The following is a 22604-nucleotide window of genomic DNA, read 5'->3' as shown; positions in this document are numbered from 1 at the left end:
AGCACCGCCTATTAACGCAGGGGTTCCGACAGCCAATCAGTTCCAGTCATTCCACCAGGAAGGAGGTACACGGCTCGTGTTGTCTGTAGTTCAACCATGCTTAGACGGTCAATACCCCGGTTCGATCGTGTCCGCATTGTTACTTTATGCCAGGAAGGACTTCAACAAGGGAAATGCCCAAGCGTCTCGGAGTGAACCAAAGCGATGTTATTCGGACATGGAGGAGGTACAGAGAGACAAAAACTGTCGGTGACGTGCCTCGCTCAGGCCGCCCAAGGACTACTACTGCACTGGATGACCGCTACCTACGTATTATGGCTCCTGCGTATTATGGCTCGGAGGAACCCTGACAGCAACGCCACCATGTTGAATAATGCTTTTCGTTCATCCACTGGACGTCGTGTTAAGACTCAAACTGTGCGCAATAGGCTGCATGATGCGCAACGTCAGTCTCTACGTCCATGGCGAGGTCCATCCTTGCAACCACGACACCATGCAGCGCAGTACAGATGGGCCAAACGACATGCCGAATGGACCGCTTAGGACTGGCATCGTGTTCTCTTCACCGATGAGCGTCACATGTGTCTTCAACCAGACAATCGTCATAGCCGTGTTTGGAGGCAAACCGTTCAGGCTGAACGCTTTAGACATAGTGCCCGGCGAGTGCAGCAAGGTGGAGGTTCCCTGATGTTTTGGGGTGGCATTATTTGGGCCGACCCACGCCGCTGGTGGTCATGGAAGACGCAACGGCTGTACGATATGTGAATGCCATCCTCCGACCGACAGTGCAACCATATTGGCAGCATATTGGCGAGGCATTCGTCTTCATGGACAAGAATTCGCTCTCCCATCGTGCACATCTTGTGAATGACTTCCTTCAGGATAACGACATCGCTCGACTAAAAGTGGTCAGCATGTTCTCCAGACATGAACCCCGTTGTCGAACATGCCTGGGATAGAATGAAAAGGGCTGTTTCTGGACGACGTGACACACCATCCACTCTGAGTTATCTACGCCGAATCGCCGTTTGGAGAGTAGGACAATCTGGACCAACAGTGACTGGATGAAATGGTGGATATTATGCCTCGGCTAATACAGACATGCATCAAAGCTGGGTACTGGGTATTAGAGGTACCGATGTGTACAGCAATCTGGAGCACCTCCTCTGAAGGTTTCCCTGTATTGTGATACAACATGCAATTCGTAGTTTTCATGAGCAATGAAAAGGGCGGAAATGATGTTTATGTTGATCTCTCTTCCAATTTTCTGTACAGATTCCGGAACTCTCGGAACCAAGGTCATGCAAAACGTTTTTTGATGTGTGTATTTACATCCCATAAAACCTACGGTCTGTGACATTTGTTTATTTGGTAAAGAGGGAAGTTACCTAATTTGAAGCATGATTTTTTTTATGTCTATTGCAATATAACCTCATTATTCACCTGCGACGGACAATCAGTGTGTGATTTTCTATTCTACAACCGATGAGCAGCAGCTGAAACGCATCATGTCATACAAACGGCTGGTAGCTTCCGTGTACAACAGTTCGAAATGCAGTGGAAGTAACAATATCACTGTGGGTAAATCGAGGGTCGGGCTTCAGTGTGTAGACATGAAAAGAGATGCAGTAAGGTGTTAATAAAGGACTCTTACGAAACATATATGTTTACTGTGGTCGATTAATGCTCCAACCGATTTTATTAAGGAATGTTACCAAATTCTGTGTTTACCTTACATATAGTTATTAAGGAATTTGTAAAGACAAGATTAAGATGATTACATGGTTACAGGCGATAGAAACAATCACTTATCCAAGTTGAATGGAACTGGAATTTGTGCAGGTACCACAGAATGTTAGCATTTCTCGCGATTTTTGCAGCAGTCTTCTTTGTTCTACGACCATGCGTGCATATTTTCAAGTGAGGATATCATTAGAGACAGTGAAGCGTTGACCCATCCACTGATACATTTCTCAATAATAGAGGTTAATTGACGAGAGTTTTCAGAAATGACAACATTCTGCGCTCGGAATTTATTTATTCACAATCGCTGCTTCGGCATATTATGCCTTTCTCAGGTCATAGCTGAGAATGAAGGGCGTCAGTACATACCGTTCCATTTAAGAGGACACTGTCCTTGTGTCAAAAAAGTTCTCATATCCCATCTACACAATAAGAATCCTATAGGTAGAAGGACGTAGCTCTAACTCATGTCGTCTACACCCTTTAGTTTCCACTGTGCACACATCAGGTGTGACATTTGTCAAAATGTCAAATCCGGTGAAGCTGTGCATAAATATATTTTATTGTATGCCCGTCGATCACTCTTTTTCTGTCCTGAGCGCACAATAAGCACGCCTCCCGCCAAGTACGAACTACCTGTGAGAGATTTCGCATGATTTAAAGCAGCCCATGCGAAGTAGCTGTCATGCATTTTCTTCTTCGTGACAATTCTCGGCCGCACTCTGCAGGGGCAATGAGCATGCTCCTGCACCGTTTTCTATGGGATGTGTTCGATCACCCACCACACAGCCCGGATTAGGCTCCGTCTGTTTTTGATCTCTGCTCAAATGAATCGCTGGCTAGGAATACAACATTTTGGCACAGACAACGAGCTGCAGATCAAGAGAGTTGGCAGGAAGCACAGGCGGCTGCTTTCTGTGGCGAGGCTATTGGAAAGTTCGTACAGTGCTACGACAAATATCATAAGTCAGAGCGGTGACTATGTAGAGAAGTAGCTGGAAGTTGTAGCTAACTGTTACGAATAAAATTTTTGATTTCCACCGTGGTTTCAATTTCACAGCGGATCGGACCTTACTTTCCTTACAGCCCTCGTAGATGCTATGTATGTTGAAAGAATCAAAGAATCAAAGAATCAAAGAATCAGCTGCTCTGCCTGTCAAGATTTCTCTTTTAGAAGTCCTGCCAATCTTCTGTTCGCCAACAGTGAAGACATTGAACCTACTCACTTAAAGCAAAAGTTTCGGTTGGCAGAACTAATAACAGATAAATTGTAGAGGACAAGGGGGAAAATACGTATCAGTAACAGATAAATAAATCAAAATATACAGTTCGTAAAACAACATGTATGTAAGGTAGTCTTGTTAGTCAACTGAAACGAAATCAACCTACAATTCTCGATTACTTGGTACGCAGCCGTCTTGGTCTACTACAAGAAAAACATGTGGAAAATCTATAAAATACAAATGATATCTCATCCAGGTCTTCGAGCGGGCTTTTTGGGAGATTAAAATGAATTCTTGGCGGTAAATAACGAGAAAAAAAGATGGCTAACCGTGAGGAGTTACGGATGCTAACACAAAGACAGCGGTATCGTGACGATGCCTAACACGTCAGTGTTGACGAAATCGTGGTAATCGCTGCTCGCGGTAGAAGCTGCGTAAATCCGTAATAAAAGCGGCCGGAGTAACCACGTGCATTATGCTGCAAAGCGTCCTGGCTACAGCTGACTCCGCAAAAGGGTGCTTCCAACGTGATGGAAGCCAGCTCATGTGCAATAAAATTGCAGCAATTCCTGCACTGCCGCAATATAGGCTTGTGGGTACAGTTTGATGCCAACAGTTTTTGTGTATTATTGCTTCGCCATATGCGAAATTAAAAAAGCAAAAAGCGTTAATAACAAGACGAATCGACAATCTCGTACTGGTTTACCCAAACACGGACAAACAAGTGTTCAAGTTACCATGATTGTCCCGCAATACTACCATTAAAGAAGTCATGTCCTAAGATGTGCTGCCGAATGGGGGTCGGAGAGTGCGTCTCCTTCGTTTTGTACTCGGATGCAGTACATTAGTGTGCCTCTCCCGTGTGTGAAGAAGATTCATGTAGCCAACTTGACTGGGGTGGCAGCGATGACGGTTCCTGCTGCGGCCGGTCCAGCTCGTGGCTTTTAAGTTGGCTAACCTGTTGTCGCGCTAGGTCAACGAGCGCGGGAGATACTAATGACCCGCGTTTCTGCAGCCAAAATTTTAACGTAATGGCGCCGAAATTTTACCGGTTTCATCAATCTTGTGGTTTTTATAAATTAATTGAGCGGTGAACACAAAAAATGATTTGCCCCAATTTTCGATGGTCCTCTACTTAGGCAGCCCATCGTTGGGTTCCATTGGCTGGGACAAATTTTATTAGTGGCTAAATTGATTGATTAATTTTATCGAATTGTAATTAACCAATTAATAGGCCCATATTATTACCGTTTCTGTCAGTGTGCACCAAGAATGCCTTGCGTGTCGTGGCGCCTTTGCTTTGGAGGACTACATGGAAAATAGCCAAGTTCACTACAAAAATTGATGTGTTGAATGCAATGACATGGACGTATTTGAAATCTTCCTCTGAAGTACAAATTTTGAAAGTGGGATGTATGTATCTTGCAAGATTTTATGACTGGGCAGGTTGTATGACTTCATGTGTTTAGGAGTGTATAAAACTGGATGTCGGAAATTCTATAGGGCGAGGTAACTGATGCGATGCTGGCACGTAAGGTCGGCATTCACAGTGAGTGTAAACACCAAGTAATCACGATGAAATTATAATTTGTTCGGAACCACGAAGGATATTACGAAACATAAATAAATTACGGTCTGAAATATTTTGATATAAAATAATGGCTTTTTACTTCCTTACCCCTTGAATATGTCCCAATATTATTTTCCTGAATCTATAGTTCCCTTTTTTATGGGGTTATTAAGAAACCGCTCTCTGGAAAACAGAGTATATGTATTTTCTCTACTCTGTAGCGAAACATGTTTCGCCATATTTAGGCCTGAAAAGTATAACTTGTGCAGTTCTTAGTTGCCCACTTGAAACTGAATTAATTGTGAAGATGTAAATGCAGTGGTTGTGTTGCTGTTAGGCAGTTTTATGGCTCGACAGCATCTCACCTGCAAAGTAGTCCGCAGAATTTGCTTGTAAAGTTATCATTTTTAATATTTTTTTCAGAGAGTAAAAGTGGTGCATGTCTGTGTTTACATTTTTCCATGGTATTGTTCAGCGGTTTTATTTCTTTATTTTTGTTATGCACACTGTTCTTTTTTTTACTTCTTTCTAAAACACAGGTGCCGAAACATGGTTGGGTAAAGAAAATAAAACAAAAATGCATTATGTTTTGCAAAAGGAGTTGTTTTTTAAAACAAATTTGATTCGCAAACACGGAGAAATAATAAAGCTGACAGGAGCTTCCAGCCGTAGCAAGATGATTTGATACAAGGGACAGTCAAATGAGAACTGAATACCCGTCACAACGGGACCATGCAAAGATTCCCGTCAGATGTAATGCCACACGCTGTAAGACATTTATCCCGATGGGAGATGAGACGATCAATTCGTCTAGCTTAGAACGCAGTCGGTCGCTTAGGAATCCGCAACCTCACCCAGCCTTGCACTTCCTCGTCCGACTGAAACCGACGTCCACGCATGTGTTTCTTCAGGTCGCCAAAGGCGTGAATATCATAGGGGCCGGTGTGGCCCAGCGGTTCTAGGCGCTTCAGTGTCGAACCGCGCGACCGCTACGGTCGTAGGTTCGAATGCTTCCTCGGGCATGGATGTGTGTGTTGTCCTTAGGTTAGTAAGGTTTAAGTAGTTTTAAGTTCTAGGGAACTGATGACCTCAACAGTTAAGTCCCATAGTGCTCAGAACCATTTGAATATCACACGGCGAAGGATCCGTTCTGTAGTGAGGATGCTGCAGTGTTTCACAGGCAAATGGCTCAAGCGTAGCCTCCGTCCGATTGGCAGTGTGGGGGCGGACGTTATCGTGCAACAGGATGTTTCCTCTGCTCACCAAGTTCCTCAGGCGTGTAACGACAGTCAATGTGCAGCGCTAGGAAGACACTCTGCAGTAACAACGACATGCCATAAAGTCAAAACGCCCAGGAATGTTGGCGGGCGGAATCGTCTTGCTGCACAATAATGCCTTCCCCATACTACCAATCGGACGAAGGTTGTGCTTAAGTGATTTGATAGGGAAACCCTACAACGTTCTCCGTACAGCCTGGATCTTTCGCGGTGTGATTTTCACTTCTTTGGCGACCTGAAGAAAGACGAGCGTGGACTCAGTTTCAGTTGGACGAGGAAGTGCAAGAATTGGGACGGTTTTGTTCCGTCAGCGGCCAAACGCCTTCTGCGAAACAGGAATCGATCGTCTCGCTCCCAGCGTGGTAAATGTCATAATGTGTGTGGTGATTACTTTTGAATGGAACCATTCCGTGGTCCAGATGTGGCGGGCGGGCGGTTTTCATTTGACTGCCGTTCGCACTTCTCTGTTTCGCAGTTAGATTGTGTTGTGAAATTCCCACCAATATTTTCCAGAGTAGCTCTCCGACGTTTTGAAGGTGGCCGCTGCTAGGGACTACCGGCAAGGAGTGAAAACAAATATCTGCCAACAGCATGCAGAAAAAAACTATCGGATTTGATGTCAGGATGTCGTCGCGAGGAAATATTGTGAGCCTTTGAGAGGTCGGTCCGTGGCTAACACAGCAACCATACAGTTGAGTCCTCGAGCAGTAACTATACACGGTATTCAAAAGGTAAGCCGGCGCGGCCTGAACTGACTTGTTTTCCGCACTTTCGGTCTCGCGCAGTAAGGAGAGTGTCTTCCCGCTTCCCTGTGTGAGCCCCGAGCACTCCCCGGGCGCTCCGCCTCGCTTTGCTCGGTGAAAGAGCGTGCATGCAGGCAGTGGCGAGGGCTGTGACGCGGCTGCTCTTTCAGGAGAAGGTCCAGCTCGGCGTCGTCGCAGCAGCAGAAGCTGGGCGAACTGCAGGAGGACGGCGCAGGCGAGGGCGAAGGGCAGGAGTCCCTTCCGCAGACGCCCGAGCCCTTCAGCCTCGACGACACCGTCTCCACCGCATCCAGCCGCAGCCTCAGCAGCGCCGACGCAGACGTCGACGCCGACGGCGACGGCGACTTGGACGAAACGTGAGCGCTCACACGTGCTGTTTGGTCTGGGTGGTGGGTCGTGCGCTTCTGATTTCCATCTCTTGGCGGCGTTATCTGGTTGAACATATCCTAGAAGCTCTAGAAATAATCATTGTAGCGGTAATCAACCAAATGGGACCTCCACCCGTAGCCTGAAACCGCTGAGGTACTGTTACGAAGTCCGCAGGTTGGTGTTTCTCACCATGGTAACAGAAGGAAATTCCATGTACACTGCAACGAGAGGAGACTTGTCGCTGTAGCGTTTCCGATCACCAGGCAGGGTACCAGCGACGCGGATCAAACCTATTGTGCGATACTGAGAGAATTATGTCAGGTAATGATGAACTAAGGACCGCTTATATAAGCTGTTTCTCAACTACTGTTAAGGCTTCTAGGGTTTTAGAGAGAACAGGGTACCCAACCGTGTCTGGAAATGTAGTTTTTGCGTGTAAAATGGGTTGGAAGCGTGAATCACTTTCAAAAATTCCACTTCACTCCAGCTCCAACCTATATGCTGTGTACGACCTGGTCCAATTAGTGAATCAGCTGTACGGTGCGCGGTTGTACGTGTAATGCATGCTTTCGTACACAGGGTCTACAATCGCTGGTGCACATTCGCGTAGCACCACATTCAGTTGCGAACATGTCATTTTCTCGTATCCGTTGTTTTAATCAGACGAAAATTGTATCTAATGGACTGAGGCGATCCGAAAAGCGTTCTCGATGCTTTCGTTGTGCAGCTCTGCCATCACGTGCCGTGCCATCAAGCAGAATATATGAAAATGATTCGATTTCAAACTCATTTTGTATCCAAACGGTACATTCCCGGAAATGGGTTCCTTGACGATGCTGTGGCGCAGACTAATAGCGAAATTCTGCATGACCCGCAGAAGTGTGGGAACATCGAAGCTGTCGATAGGCTCCTGAGTTGTTCTTTTCAGCTCAGCAATGGTTATGGTGTTATTGCCGTACACCTTGTCTTTAATATAGCCCCACAAAAAGAAGTCGCAAGGGCTCATATCCGGACAATATGGCGGTCAATCGAGGCCCATGTCAATGGCCTCTGGGTACCCAGAACCAGAATACGGTCCCCAAAGTGCTCCTCAAAGAGACCAAACACTGCCCTGCCTTGATGGTATCGAGCTCCGTCTTGCATGAACCACATCTTGTCGAAATCAGGGTCACTTTGGATAAGGGGGATGAAATCATCTTCCAAAACCCTCACGTACTGTTCGGTAGTCACCGTGCCATCGATATCGCACCGATTATTCCGTGACTGGTCACTGCACATCACACAGTCACCCGTTGAGAGTGAAGAGACTTCTCGATCGCGAAATGCGAATTCTTAGTCCCCCAAATCCGCCAATTTTGCTTAGTGACGATCCCATCAAAATGAAAGTGGGCTTCGTCGCAAAACCGAACTATGCATGTGCGTAATAATTCGCATCATGCCCCGCGGCCAACCGTGCAGTTTGAACGCCGTGATGCAATCCGTTCAGAAGTTATGACGATTTTATTTAATGTAGTTCAATAATTGTCACCCTGTAACAAGACAATGCAAATTTATGTCTCTGGCAGTCTCTGCATCCATAGTTTGTTTAGCGTTGTATAACGGCCTTAAAACCTGTGAACTACTCAGACTTTTGTCCACAGAGAGAATCGCCCAAATCCATGGCGCACAATGTATGTTTTCATCGTATTAAGCCAGTTTATGAAACAAGGAGGTGAAGCAGCTGTCGACTACATTTCGTGTTATCTGCTGCCAAATGATGTATTCTCTACGGTACTAGTTATGAGGAGAATTATGACAGTGCTACGTTTTGAAAAAAAAAACACCGTCTGAACACGCCACATGCAGTTTTCGTAGCTTTTGGGGCCTCTGAGGTAGGTATCATTCTGGGTTCAATAGCCTTAAGAACTGAGAATTGTACTGTTCGTATTTGGTGTCTGCTCTGTCCGAATGCACAGACAATCCAGCAGCCATTATGGTTTAAGACAAAAAAGAATTACAGACATTGCTTGTGAGTAGGCATTGACGCAAATCAATGGGGAAGATTGAAAATTTGGTCTGGACCGGGTTTCGAAGCCGGGTCTCCGTAAGCAGGGCTTAATAGGCAAGTGCACTGATCACTACGCCATCCGGACACAGTACCCTTGCAGTTGCACGCACTACCTTAGCACACTCCCGTCGGACCTAAATTCTCAACTTACGCACACACTACAAACGTATTGCCCCTTGTACGTCATCGTCATTACTCGCGGCATTTCACCGATTCCCGTAAATGTCCGAAGCTGGTATGCATCCGCACTGAAGGAGGTCATTGACCGTCCTCAACGTAATTATGTATGTCTCATTAGTTTAGTAATTATATATGTGTTATTTCTGACATGTGCGGAAGGACAGCCGACACACACACACACACACACACACACACACACACACACACACACACACACACACACACACACACTACGGTGAATGATCTACTCACTGCGGGCGCACACCAGGCACCAGGCTCTAACTCTTTCTGGAATCGGTGGAATGCCGCGAGTAATGAGCATAACCGGCAAGGCGCACTACCTCAGCAGTGTGTGGATAAGCTGAGGGTTTGGTTTTTACTGGAGGCGTGCTGGGGTAGTGGGTGCAGCTGCAGTGACCACTGTGGCCAGAGGGCTCAGTGGTCAGAGCATCTGCCTAGTAACCAGGAGACCCGGATTCGAATCCCGGTCGAGTACAAATATTCAACTTTCCCTTTGATTTACGTCATTTCCCACTCGCAGACAATGTCTATAATTTCTTTGTGTCTTAATTATTTTGTTTCTTGCCCTTTAGTTACAGACTGTACAGATGGTTTTGAGCTGTGGAGAGGTTTCTTGAAGAAGTTTGAGAAGTTTTTTCCTCTTGTTGTCCTCCATCTTTACAACAAGAAACCTTCAATAATTGTGAATCCCCAGAGTAAGGTTAACACCTGGGTTTAACAGTGATGTTCGTCTCGGACGCCGATTTGGCAAGCTTGTCTCTTGGTACATCAGCAGTGAACCTTGTTAATTTAAGTTTAGAGGTATACGACAGAGCGAAGTGGGCTCATTTTCTGTTCTGAACATAGATGAAAATTGATTTCCAGTGAGCAGCATTTATACAGTAGGCCCTTAAAGCAGCAGATGAATTTTGATATTTGGACAGCACGTTAAGTGATGATGACCAAAGTAGAGAGCAATATTTTAACATCTGCTATAAATTTGAGTGTTAGAGAGACTTTTCTGAAACTACCAGTAATTCCACCCCCCCTCCACACACACACACACACACACACACACACACACACACACACACACACACGCGATCTTTTAAGGAATCGAAGTGACATGTGAAAGCGTCGGACGCCTGGTTGCTTAGCAAAAGAGTTTACTTTAATTGCTTAGAGCACTCAGTACTACGCTGGATGAGTATAATCTGGACAATATGTGCTCTGTTTTTTTTTGTTTTTTTTTTTCTCCTTTAACTCATCTCAATGTTTATGACGTCATATCGCCAGAACTATGTATTGAACAAACATGTAATTTTTCACGTACGCTCAGTGGTATACGTGCATACTGCCCGGAAACTGTGTTGCGAATAGAATGAATAGTAAAGAAGTAACAAATTAAAACGTCATGCTTGGTGCTGGGGTTTTACAGCATGAACAGGGAAAATGTAGTAAGCGATAAACATTTTTCCTTTCATTAGTTTGTGGTTGGGAAAGTGGAAAAGTTTATAAAAGGTTTTAAATTATGTGTAAAGTTTGTTGAAAGTCAGGTGCTCTAAATCTCAGTTGCTGGATGAATATGGTATCGGTAATTTGCGCTCTGAGAATTACACTGCATCAAGACATATCGGACAGACAAATTGCAATCTGTTCCGAGTGACCGTTTCAGCCATTTAGTAATATAGACGTGTCCGGCGCGCAACCTTGTGCGGAAGTGAAACACAAAGGCAGAGTAGAAGCTACAGAAGAAAGCCGACGATGACGCGGGTACAGTAGGACACAGTTATGTCACAATTACATAAAGAAGAAGTCGGTGGATAGGATACATCCTTAAGCATCAACGTAATATTGTATGTGGGGATGGCTGGTAAAGATTGCCGTGAGACCTGGGCACAAATACAGCAGAAGCACAGGCTGCAGCAGTTATTCAACAGTGAAGAGGCTCGCAAACGAAAGACCGACGCGGGGGATAGCAACAAATTAGTCTTCGACAAAATACGGAGTGAGGCTGTAAGATATTTTCAATGATGGTCGCTTAACTGTTAGAATGAGTACCAGCGAGTTGCTTAATCCACTAACATACGCCGTTGCGATTGAGAATGACTCGCATTCAGCTAGTTAGATCCTGCTGGTGGAAGAAAATGTCGCAGCTGCCTTTAGGGTGACAAGTACAGGAGAGCTGGCGGCGCACAACTGCAGATTGCCAGACTTTTCGGTAATGGCTTGGATTAAATTCCAGACCTCTCTGCCGTCCGTCCTGGAGGGGTGATAGGCCCGTCGGGCGAGGGCGTGGCGGTCGGCGGTCTCCTCGATGCCTTTACAGGGGAGTGGACTGCGCGCCGGCACACGCTTTCAGCGTCTCTCTTCTGCCTCTTATCGTTATTAACGGCACTGAAACTCACACTCACTTGTCGTAGTCACACACACACACACACACACACACACACACACACGTAAGAGATTCACTTGAGACACGGCTATCACATTTCGCGAAGTAAAAGTTGAATTGCATGCGAAGAGAGAAAACCTTCCCAATTAGGAGACTGGAGCTACTCTTTATGGTCATCCAGCCACCAGTATCACAAGATTCTTTCTTTCTTTCTTTTTAGTTCCCGTACGTAAAGTTTGTAACGTTGACTCTTGCACTCGTGTTGTGAACATTCCATTGCACTAGAGACCCTTAACACACCTGTGGATAGGATCTAAGAAGCTGGTCCACTCCGCGGGATGTCTCACGGACAAACCAACAATTGATCGCCACAGTAGATCGCATCAAATGCTAATTAATAGCAGTGGGACAGTTGAAGGACTTGTCAAACCACGACAACTGGCCCGTTTGTAATTGGGGGCTGTCACGATGGCATATACACATAAATATCGGAATATACTTTATAGAAATGGTCATTTGTGTGTTCATTATAGAAACGACTGAAGATGTGAGGGAGCAACCGAAACATTAAAAAAAATTGGGAATTTTCCTTACAAAAGATAACTATTTATGAAAGTATACACACTGAGTACTGTGCACCTGTCTGGTTGGAAAGTGTACAGGTGAAGAAGGTAGACACAAAACTTAATGACACAGTGCGCTGGATTAGTGGTTCTATCAAATCAACCCTGTGCCACTGGTTACCTGTACTGAGTCACATACCTCCCACCTCACTTAAGGCGGAAACAAGCTCTACTGAGGGAGGCCAAGAAAATCTCTGCATCACCCTCTGTACCACTGCACCAGGAATTCTGTCATCCGCTGCAGCAACGTTTGCGATCAAGAAGACCAGCAACTGTTACTGCAGGACAACTAATCGCGGATGGTTTTCATCTAAATGAAAGCTGGAAGCAAGAATGGACAACAAAAACATGGGAACAAGAGCCCATCACCTTGATCCCACAAAGAAGCCAAAAGGTTTTCACCTACTGAGGAACCTCTGGTGTCGCCTCAACCGGTTAAGGACTGGACATGGTTGTTGTAGCTACTTCAGCTACAAATGGGTCTGGATCAGTTCACCAATGTGTGAATGTAATCAAAAATTGGTTCAAATGGCTTTGAGCACTATGGGACTTAACATCTATGGTCATCAGTCCCCTAGAACTTAGAACTACTTAAACCTAACTAACCTAAGGACAACACACAACACCCAGTCATCACGAGGCGGAGAAAATCCCTGACCCCGCCGGGAATCTAACCCGGGCGCGGGAAGCGAGAACGCTACCACGCGACCACGAGATGCGTGCAATGTAATCAAGAAGAGCAGACAATTGAACATTTAGTCCAATGCTGTCCACTTCATTCACACCTTGTAATTCCCGACGACTTGGTCACTCTCACAGGTTCAGTTGGTTCAAATGCCTCTGAACACTATGGGAATTAACATCTGTGGTCATCAGTCCCCTAGAACTTAGAACTACTTAAATCTAACTAACCGAAGGACATCACACACACCCATGCTCGAGGCAGGATTCGAACCTGCGACCGTAGCAGTCGCGCGGTTCCCGACTGAGCGCCTGGAACCGCGAGACCACCGCGGCTGGCGGACTTCAAGGTTTAATCCTGTCTTATATCATATGTATATTGTACAAAATCACTAGCCTTCTATCAACTGTATATTGTATCAAATCACCATATGATTAAATAAAATAGGGGAAAAATGAGTTTACATTACAACTGAGGTAATATGCTTTCCACGTCAGAAGATACTCATTCTATCTAGCGACACTCGCTGCTTGCCTCACAACAGAATCAATCTGACAAATTATAATCCGAAATGGGGATCGGATCGAGGCAGTCTAAACAAAGGGGTTACAGCAATAAGAATGGTACTACATATAGTATCTTGCAGAGTAGGCTCACACCAACATCCCAGTACAGCCAGTCTAGAACGCTCACCTGAAGATGGCTAAATTGTTGTCAGCCGAAATATCGTGGTAAGTTGTCGACGCTATCCGGATGCAGTCGTGGCACTTCATGGATTTTGTGTATATCTGGGAAATAAATCACTGACACAAAGACTGGAAACGCTCTTTTAAATGAACTGGACAGTAGAAATACGACAACACAGAAAAAAACGCTTTGCAGTCTTTCGTGAATACCTCTATCACTTTTCTCCACTATATTTACTCAACCGTTTTTCACCTCCATATTTTGTCTCTTTTAACGGATGTCGTTGCCCAGAGAATTATCACTTGGTCCAGCTTGTCTTCCTTAACAGCTTCTCAGCTACTCCGATACAAATATGAACTACTCAACGTGCAAAAACAAAAAGAGTTAAAAAAAAAGGAGGCATGAAAAGTAGGAATTATTAGGTAAGCTGCAGAGAAACTTTTAAATTTTTCCCCTGGAGATATTCAGGAAATAATCTCCGCCCGCGGCAAAGTTGCTGTTCGATCTTCTGGGGTGCTTCGCTCTCACAGTCTGCAGTCAAATACATTCTGTAACTTGCTGGCGGATCGATATACAGGCAGCGATCACGGCCTCCAACGGGATGGTGCTGTTGCGCCAAATCCGAGTAAACAACATTGGAGAAAGCTGACAGAGACTGTCCTTAATGTGTTATTTACTTGTTCGGAAGGAAGGCGAACGTGAAATAGTGCCTGCCAACCCGAGGTACGGACAGTCTACGCTGATTCTATTACCAGCCCATTGCTGATCAGCAGTTGCCTGCCTGAAAACTATGCAGTCTTAGTCGTGGTGGCTGACATTCGTGGAGCTGCACCGTAATGCGGACGCCTGGATGTAGCTCTAAAGGACTACGTGATCGGTTCATGTAGAACGGTAGTAACCTGTTATTATGAGGCATCCTTAAGGAAATGTGACTAAAGCGAAAGAAGCAGTAAATTTGGATGTATATCAAATGATTAAACGAACTTAGCAAGTTCGATAAGCAATGATTTCAAATGCAGCGAATATCTACATCTACATTCATACTCCGCAAGCTGCCCAACGGTGTGTGGCGGAGGGCACTTTACGTGCCACTGTCATTACCTCCCTTTTCTGTTCCAGTTGCGTATGGTTCGCGGGAAGAACGACTGTCTGAAAGCCTCCGTGCGCGCTCGAATCTCTCTAATTTTACATTCGTGATCTCCACGGGAGGTATAAGTAGGGGGAAGCAGTATATTCGATACCTTATCCAGAAGCGCACCCTCTCGAAACCTGGCGAGCAAGCTACACCGCGATGCAGAGCGCCTCTCTTGCAGAGTCTGCTACTTGAGTTTGTTAAACATCTCCGTAACGCTGTCACGGTTACCAAATAACCCTGTGACGAAACGCGCCGCTCTTCTCTGGATCGTCTCTATCTCCTCCGTCAACCCGATCTGGTACGGATCCCACAGTGATGAGCAATACTCAAGTATAGGTCGAACGAGTGTTTTGTAAGCCACCTCCTTTGTTGATGGACTACATTTTCTAAGGACTCTCCCAATGAATCTCAACCTGGTACCCGCCTTACCAACAATTAATTTTATATGATCATTCCACTTCAAATCGTTCGGCACGCATACGCCCAGATATTTAACAGAAGTAACTGCTACCAGTGTTTGTTCCGCTATCATATAATCATACAATAAAGGATCCTTCTTTCTATGTATTCTATATCATTTTCGTAGTGAATAAAAACTAAAAACTGACTTGTGTGCACCGAGTGACCTATCTACTTTAGTGCCCTCCTGACTAAAACTTTTAGTAGTGAGAACGAAATTCCAAGTCCGTAGCAATTCTAGTACCGAGACAAATGACCACGAGGTGTTAAACTCGGCAGTACGTCAAATACCTTTGGCGTCACTGACAGTACGTTAATATTTGACTGAGACATTGCACGTACTGACTACATCTTCTCACTAGAAGTAGTAGTAGATAAAAAATGGCTGTAAGGGCAATACTCAGGATTCCGTTACGGGAGAAAACTCTTAGCTTCGGAGCAGTGTCTTCTACATCAGCCCCCAGTTCCGAAATACAGGTGCTACTCCATATACGGTGTATCTGTACTGTCTTACGAACTGAAATTGTGTGTATGTGCGTATGGTGATTTTAAGCCCTACAGCTACAGTTGATGTACGCCGAACAGCGCTGACGACCATTCCAGATTTTTAGGACTGGGATGTGACAAACAGCCTACTCGTAAAAGAGGTGTAAGCATAAAACAGCAGCTTCTGCGGCAACTGTGGCCGAACGCACCAGTGCACATTACAATCATTCGAATGATGGGACTCCTGTATCAAAGACAACGTCAGTTAGAAAACCGTCAGTGAATAGTTGTAATAGTATTTTTTTTCGCTCTGTATTTCGTCGATAGCGACATACTGATGGCAGCTTAATAGCTCCTCACCATTCATTCAACTTATTTCGCATTATCTTCGTAATAAACCAAATTTGCGTTTAACAGAAAATATCTGTTTACCCCTCTGTTAGTAAGACCATTAAAATGTAAGTCGTAAGCTATTGCTTACTCTGGTGCAGCGGATCATTGGAAGTCGCCCCTGGAAACACGATATAAACCACAGTCAGTTTGAATATACACTGAAGAGCCAAAGAAATTGGTACACCTTCGTAATGTCGCGTAGGGCCCCCGCGAGCACGCAGAAGAACCGCAAAACCACGTGTCACGGCCTCGACTAATGTCTGAACTAGTGCTCGAGGGCATTGACACCATGAATCCTGTAGAGCTGTCTATAAATCCGTAAGAGCACGTTCCAAGGCATCACAGATACGCTCATGTCTGGGGAGTTTAGTGGACAGCGGAAGTGTTTAAACTCGGAAGAGTGTTCCTGGAGCCACTCTGTAGCAATTCCGGACGTGTGGGGTGTCTCATTGTCTTGCTTGACTTAGCCAAGTCCGTCGGAATGCACAATGGACATGAATGGATGCAGGTGATCAGACAGGATGCTTAGGTACGTGTCAACTGTCAGAGTCGTATCTAGACGTATCAGGCGTCCAATATCACTCCAGCTGCACACGTCCCACACCATTAGCGAGCCTCCACCATCTTGAACAGTCCCCTGCAGACATGCAGACTCCATGCACTCATGAGGCTCTTTGCATACCCGTACACGTCCATCCACGCGATACAATTTGAAACGAGACTCGTCCGACCAGGGAACATGTTTTCAGTCATCAACAGTCCATTGTTGGTGTTGACGGGCCCAGGCGAGGCGTAAAGCTTTGTGTTGCGCAGTCATCAAGGGTACGCAAGTGAGCCGTCGGCTCCGAAAGTCCGTATCGATTATGTTTCGTTGAATGGTTCGTACGCTGACACTTTTTGATGGACCAGCATCGATATCTGCATTAATTTGTGGAAGGCCTGCACTTCTACCACGTTGAACGATTCTTTTGAGTCGTCGTTGCTCCCGTTCTCTCAGGATCTTTTTCCGTCCGCAGCGATGTCGGAGATTGATGTTTTACGGGATTCCTGATGTTCGTGGTACACTTGTGAAATGGTAAAAATCCTGACTTCATCGCCACCTCGGAGATGCTCTGTTCCATCGCTCGTACGCCGACTGTAACGCTACGTTCAAACTCACTTAAATCTTGATAAGTTGCCATTGTAGCAGGACTAGCGACTGCGCCAGACACTTGTCATATATAGGGGTTGCCGATCGCATCGTCGTATTCTTCCTTTTTACATACCTCTGTATTTGAATACCCATGTCTATTCTATTTAATTTGGCTTTTCAGTGTACGTCGCTGTTCGGCACAGTGCGAAGGATCTACCAAAAGATGCCTTGCTATGTTTTTGTCATAAAATCTGGCGTCTAATGCGTAGCCGTTGAATTGAAATAAACAGCTTAATCGTTATTTTTCTTCCTTCAGTATCTGCCTGTTTACTGCACACACCTGGCAAGTCAACACTTATATTTAAAGAGTGTTGTATGAGATAACGCCTGTTTCTTATCAGCATCATGTCACTCAGTGGCCTAGTTGCATAATGAGACGAGGAATGCACATTGTATACATTATAACACAGAGCCAGAAGCTGTGCTACATGGTCGCGAATTGAACAGTGAACCGAAAATAGAATAAATTTCCTTTATATCACGTTTATGGTCACAATTTTTTAAGTTCTCAGATTACCGGTTTCGGTCAGCAATGACCATCTGGATGGCACTACAGTATATTAGGACATGTTTTTATAAAACAGATCTGAAGATGGTCATTGCTGACTGAAACCGGTAGTCTGAGGACTTAAAAATGTGTGACCGTAGACGTGAAATGAAGGAAATTTATAGTATAGAGCGATCCTAGTGCTGCATTGCGGCCAGGTGAACGTTGCTGGTAAATCATAATGGCAACAGGTGGCCGTTAAGTAACCTTAATATATGTGTAATAATTCGTTCACAACGTCAGAAAGACGACAACATATTCTAACATGGCATGGATACTGATGTCATGATTCGTGTGCATAAAGAGGAAGACGCTGTTTGACCTGCAAGGAGCTGAGTTGCTAAAGGATCGAATTTAGCAACAGTCTGCTTTACGGCGTACTTGCTCATAAATCATCTCTTATTACCATAACAGTCATTTAAAACATAAAATTTTAATGTTCTGTAGTTATTCCACTACTATTATTCCGAAAGAATGGGTCTCATTTTGTTTCATTTCTCCTTCAAACAAATGCTCAGATAATGTTAAGAGACTAAGTGGACACCTTTCCGCTCCTCGCATACTGCGCCCGGAATCGAATTTGTGTCCTCCTGTGGGAATATCTATAATATTGCGATATATTCAAAAACAGTAGTCGAATTAAGTCGGGTGATGCCCAGGGAATTAGATTAGGAAATGAGACACTTAAAGTAGTAAAGGAGTTTTGCTATTTGGTGAGCAAAGTAACTGATGATGCCCGAAGTAGAGAGGGTATAAAATGTGGACTGGAAATGGCAAGGAAAGCGTTTTTGAAGACGAGAAATTTGTTAACATCGCGCATAGATTTAAGCGTCAGGAAGTCTTTTCTGAATGTATTTGTATGAAGTGTAGCCTCATGTATGGAAGTGAAACATGGACGATAAATAGTTTGGACAAGGAGAGAATTGAAGCTTTCGGAATGTGGTGCTACGGAAGAATGCTGATGGGTACATCATACAACTAATGAGGAGGTATTGAATAGGATTGGGGAGAAGAGAAGTTTGTGGCACAACTTGACAAGAAGAAGGGATCGGTTGGTAGGACATGTTTTGAGGCATCAAGGGATCACGAATTTAGTATTGGAGGGCAGCGTGGGTGGTAAAAATCGTAGAGGGAGACCAAGAGATGAATACACTAAACAAATTCAGAAGGATGTAGGTTGAAGTAGGTACTGGGAGATAAAGAAGCTTGCACAGGATAGAGTAGCATGGAGAGCTGCATCTAACCAGTCTCATGACTGAAGACCAAAACAACAACATTCAAAAACAAAACTATTTAATGTGATGGCGTTGGACTTCGAACCGTGGAACTTAAGGCCACAAAGTGAAGCCCTTTTTTTTGTTTTTACCTTACGACTGCGGAAATACATCGCTGCACAATGTGCTTTTTTCACAGGTTATTTATGGTAATCAGGTCTCGGTATCTCAGATACACTTAATACGAAGAGCTTGCAGAAGAAACGACGCAGATTTATGAGTCTATAGATCCAGTATACTAAAAGTACTCTGGAGCTATTCGAGTCACGTAGGCGTCGTTATTATTCCTGTCTTTCACTTTCTGCAGTCCTAAGAACAGGAATGGTAGTACTTATGATCCGTTCGTAACTGAAAAATGATATTAAAGGAAGCGTGACCACTTACCCTTATAACGAAGGAGCAACCGTCAGGGTCACTTTTAGTTCCAAACCCGGAAGGCGTTTCCCTTCGGTATTTGCCTAAGATAAAGTTCCCCTGTGTGCCTCAAATGATTCTAGTCCACCCATCATGTGTGCTCAATGAGTTGCCTACCCGACAGGGAGCCATTTCCGATACTACTAAGATGCAGCTGTGGACTCAAGAGCATATATGCGACACACAAAATGTATATAAACACAGATAACTTGCGTCCTTTATTTCCATGAATTAGCTTTCGTGGCTTATCAGGACAGTCTTGGGATGAGGCCTCCATGAGTATACATGTTCATTTTTAGAATGATATTTGGTGGTGGCTATGTGACAAGAAGATAGAAAACACGTGTCACCTGGCGTGTAAGTTATATGGTAACTTGTATAGATAAGGAAATTCGTTTTCGATACAGATTGTAACTAGTAGCAATTATTTGTATTGCTGCTCTGTCAGGATACGGTCACGTTGTCCTACAATATTCACAAAGAATAAACTCAAATCGAATGTAGGTATATGAGGATGACACAGATCCAGCGCGTAGGTGCCACTGCGACGAAGAGGAGTGTTGGCAGACGGGATACTGGTTGACGCACTCTCGAAGAAACACTGTTTTCGAAATGAGTGCACTATATATAAGTCGTCGAAAAATCTATCACTAGTGTAGTACCCAGCTAGTGCGATCTATATTCTTTACTATTCTGTTTCGCTTCTGTTGACTTCAATAATAAATAAAGATTTCAGTTTTAAGTGACTTCTTCAACCGCCCAGTCACAATGAAAACCGATGACAATCATCTGCACTTCCCCTATTACATATCGTGGTGCAAATACCTGCAGGCGAGAGACAGTGGAAAGTCATACAGTAATAAGATAGTTTGCCACTTGCAGTTTTAAACATTGTGAAGCAGAATTTCACACATCTAACCAGTCTCGAACTCCTCAAAAAATGTGCACGTGGGCAAACGCAGAATATCAGTCACGTTATATGGGTGTATAGTATTGCTGTCTTCAAATGTGATGCTCTCTGGTGTTTAATAATGAAAATGTAAGTAGGATTAAGTGACTGCAGTGATTAGGCTTCCATTTAGGTGCATTCACACTGGAGATAATCAGAAGCATCGATGAAGAACGACTGCTGCCCTGGCAGCTGAAGAAAATATGCAAATGTTGGCTAGGCAATGGAGGTGAGGGAATAAAATATGCCAGGAAGAGAAGGAAAAGAATGGACGTTATGAATATGGACAGCATTAGTGACTGGATCTATGGCAATATTGTCAAGAACTGAATTAAAATCTGGTATATAACGTATCTTTTTTCAGGAACTATAGAATCTAACGCCCTCAAATTTGGCACATTTCTTAAAAATCGCTTGTTAAATGATCGTATGCAAACACTTTTTCTTTATCTTGTATCTGAGAAAAGGTCTTGTGTACTGTATGATGAAAATATAGCAGTCGCGGTTAACATAAAACTGAAAAATTGGTTTGAAAATAACTGTGAGCTTAAACAAGAATCTGTTGCACATGTTTTACTAGCCTTTTATATAGGTTGGTACATTCGACAGATGCGAAATAGGAATGACTTAGCTCGCTTCTACGAATGCTCACCGTAATTTAATAGCCGTGCTCCATGGTGAACGCCGCTCTCTCGAGAAGGCGACTGTGCATTGCTACCGCTACAGCACGATTCCCTGGACGTCTCTTTACTCAGAAGTCACTGTGGTCAGCACCGCGTCTCAGCACTCCATCTCGACGCAGACACTGTTTCTGGCTCTGTTCTACGCCCTGCTGTCTTTCCCCACCGAAGAGTGACTGTGGCCAACAGTTAAAAGACGAAACACTGCAGCCCAGTAGCGAGGTTTCCCTCCAGGACGGAGAATCACACCAAATTCTGGTGTCGCGTCAGACGCCAATATTACAACTAAACTCTCCCCTGCTACGAAAGAACGTCCGCGTCCGCTCCAGCTCCGTGCGCGTGACGTCATACTCATATACACCAACGACGCGTTTTGATGCGTATGATACTAACCACGTATCAGAACGGCAGTTCACGAGGCAAGCACATTATTTTCTACACCCGTGTTTTCTAAAGCGGCCTGTGGGCATCTACAAAGGCAGTCCACGAAACCTGAGGAAGTAGCTCTCGCCTGCTGCTCGCTGCGCCTGTGCACCCCCGGACAGAGACTAGGACGGGCGCAATTATAACCTAGACAGTGGTCTACTGTCCCCTGGGACGCCTCGGCAGCCGCAGTCCATCTGAGCCTCCGATCTCTGCTCCCAGCAAAGCACACTGCCTTCTGTAGCACTCTCTGTTCGCACCGTCTCAACTCCAATGCGCTGACTTTCCTCACACCGGCAAAAAGCATTCCGAATCCATCACCGTCTTAAAGAATGGAAATGAAGCCACACAGGGCACTGCACTAAGAGTCACTGTGGTCCAAGATCGTCAATAAAAACATTCTGAGTGCAACCCCAGCGGTATCATCCTCTAATTACGTCATCAGCCGCTCGTTTCAGTCGTATCTACATATACATCTACATTTATACTCCGCAAGCCACCTAACGGTGTGTGGCGGAGGGCACTTTACGTGCCACTGTCATTACCTCCCTTTTCTGTTCCAGTCGCGTATGGTTCGCGGCAAGAACGACTGTCTGAAAGCCTCCGTGTGCGCTCGAATCTCTCTAAATTTACCTTCGTGATCTCCTCGGGAGGTATAAGTAGGGGGAAGCAATATATTCGATACCTCATACAGAAACGCACTCTCTCGAAACCTGGCGAGCAAGCTACACCGCGATGCAGAGCGCCTCTCTTGCAGAGTGTGCCACTTGAGTTTGCTAAACATCTTCGTAACGTTATCACGGTTACCAAATAACCTTGTGACGAATCGCGCCGCTCTTCTTTGAATCTTCTCCTTCCCCTCCGTCAACCCGATCTGGTACGGATCCCACACTGATGAGCAATACTCAAGTATAGGTCGAACGAGTGTTTTGTCAGCCACCTCCTTTGTTGAAGGACTACATTTTCTAAGGACTCTCCCAATGAATTTTAGCAGGTCAGCAACTGGAAGCAGTTAATTCCATGAGTTATCTGGGAGTACGCATTAGAAGTGATTTAAAATGGAATGATCATATAAAGTTGATCGTCGGTAAA

The 22604-nt window shown here is 44.8% G+C and overlaps 1 protein-coding gene across 1 annotated transcript in view; it reads left to right on the top strand.

Annotated features, from left to right (window-relative positions):
• The window catches only part of LOC126282309 (serine/arginine repetitive matrix protein 1-like), a 1097707-nt gene that overhangs the window by 722941 nt on the left and 352162 nt on the right, over window positions 1-22604 (top strand). The window contains exon 4 of the mRNA XM_049981964.1: window positions 6727-6933. Coding sequence (XP_049837921.1) covers window positions 6727-6933 — 207 coding nt within the window. The remainder of the gene's footprint in view (window positions 1-6726; window positions 6934-22604) is intronic.

The sequence above is a fragment of the Schistocerca gregaria genome, chromosome 7, assembly GCF_023897955.1.
Source record: "Schistocerca gregaria isolate iqSchGreg1 chromosome 7, iqSchGreg1.2, whole genome shotgun sequence".
NCBI lineage: Eukaryota > Metazoa > Arthropoda > Insecta > Orthoptera > Acrididae > Schistocerca > Schistocerca gregaria.
The sequence above is the reverse complement of the archived record's forward strand: the minus strand, read 5'-3'. Positions and strand labels throughout refer to the sequence as shown.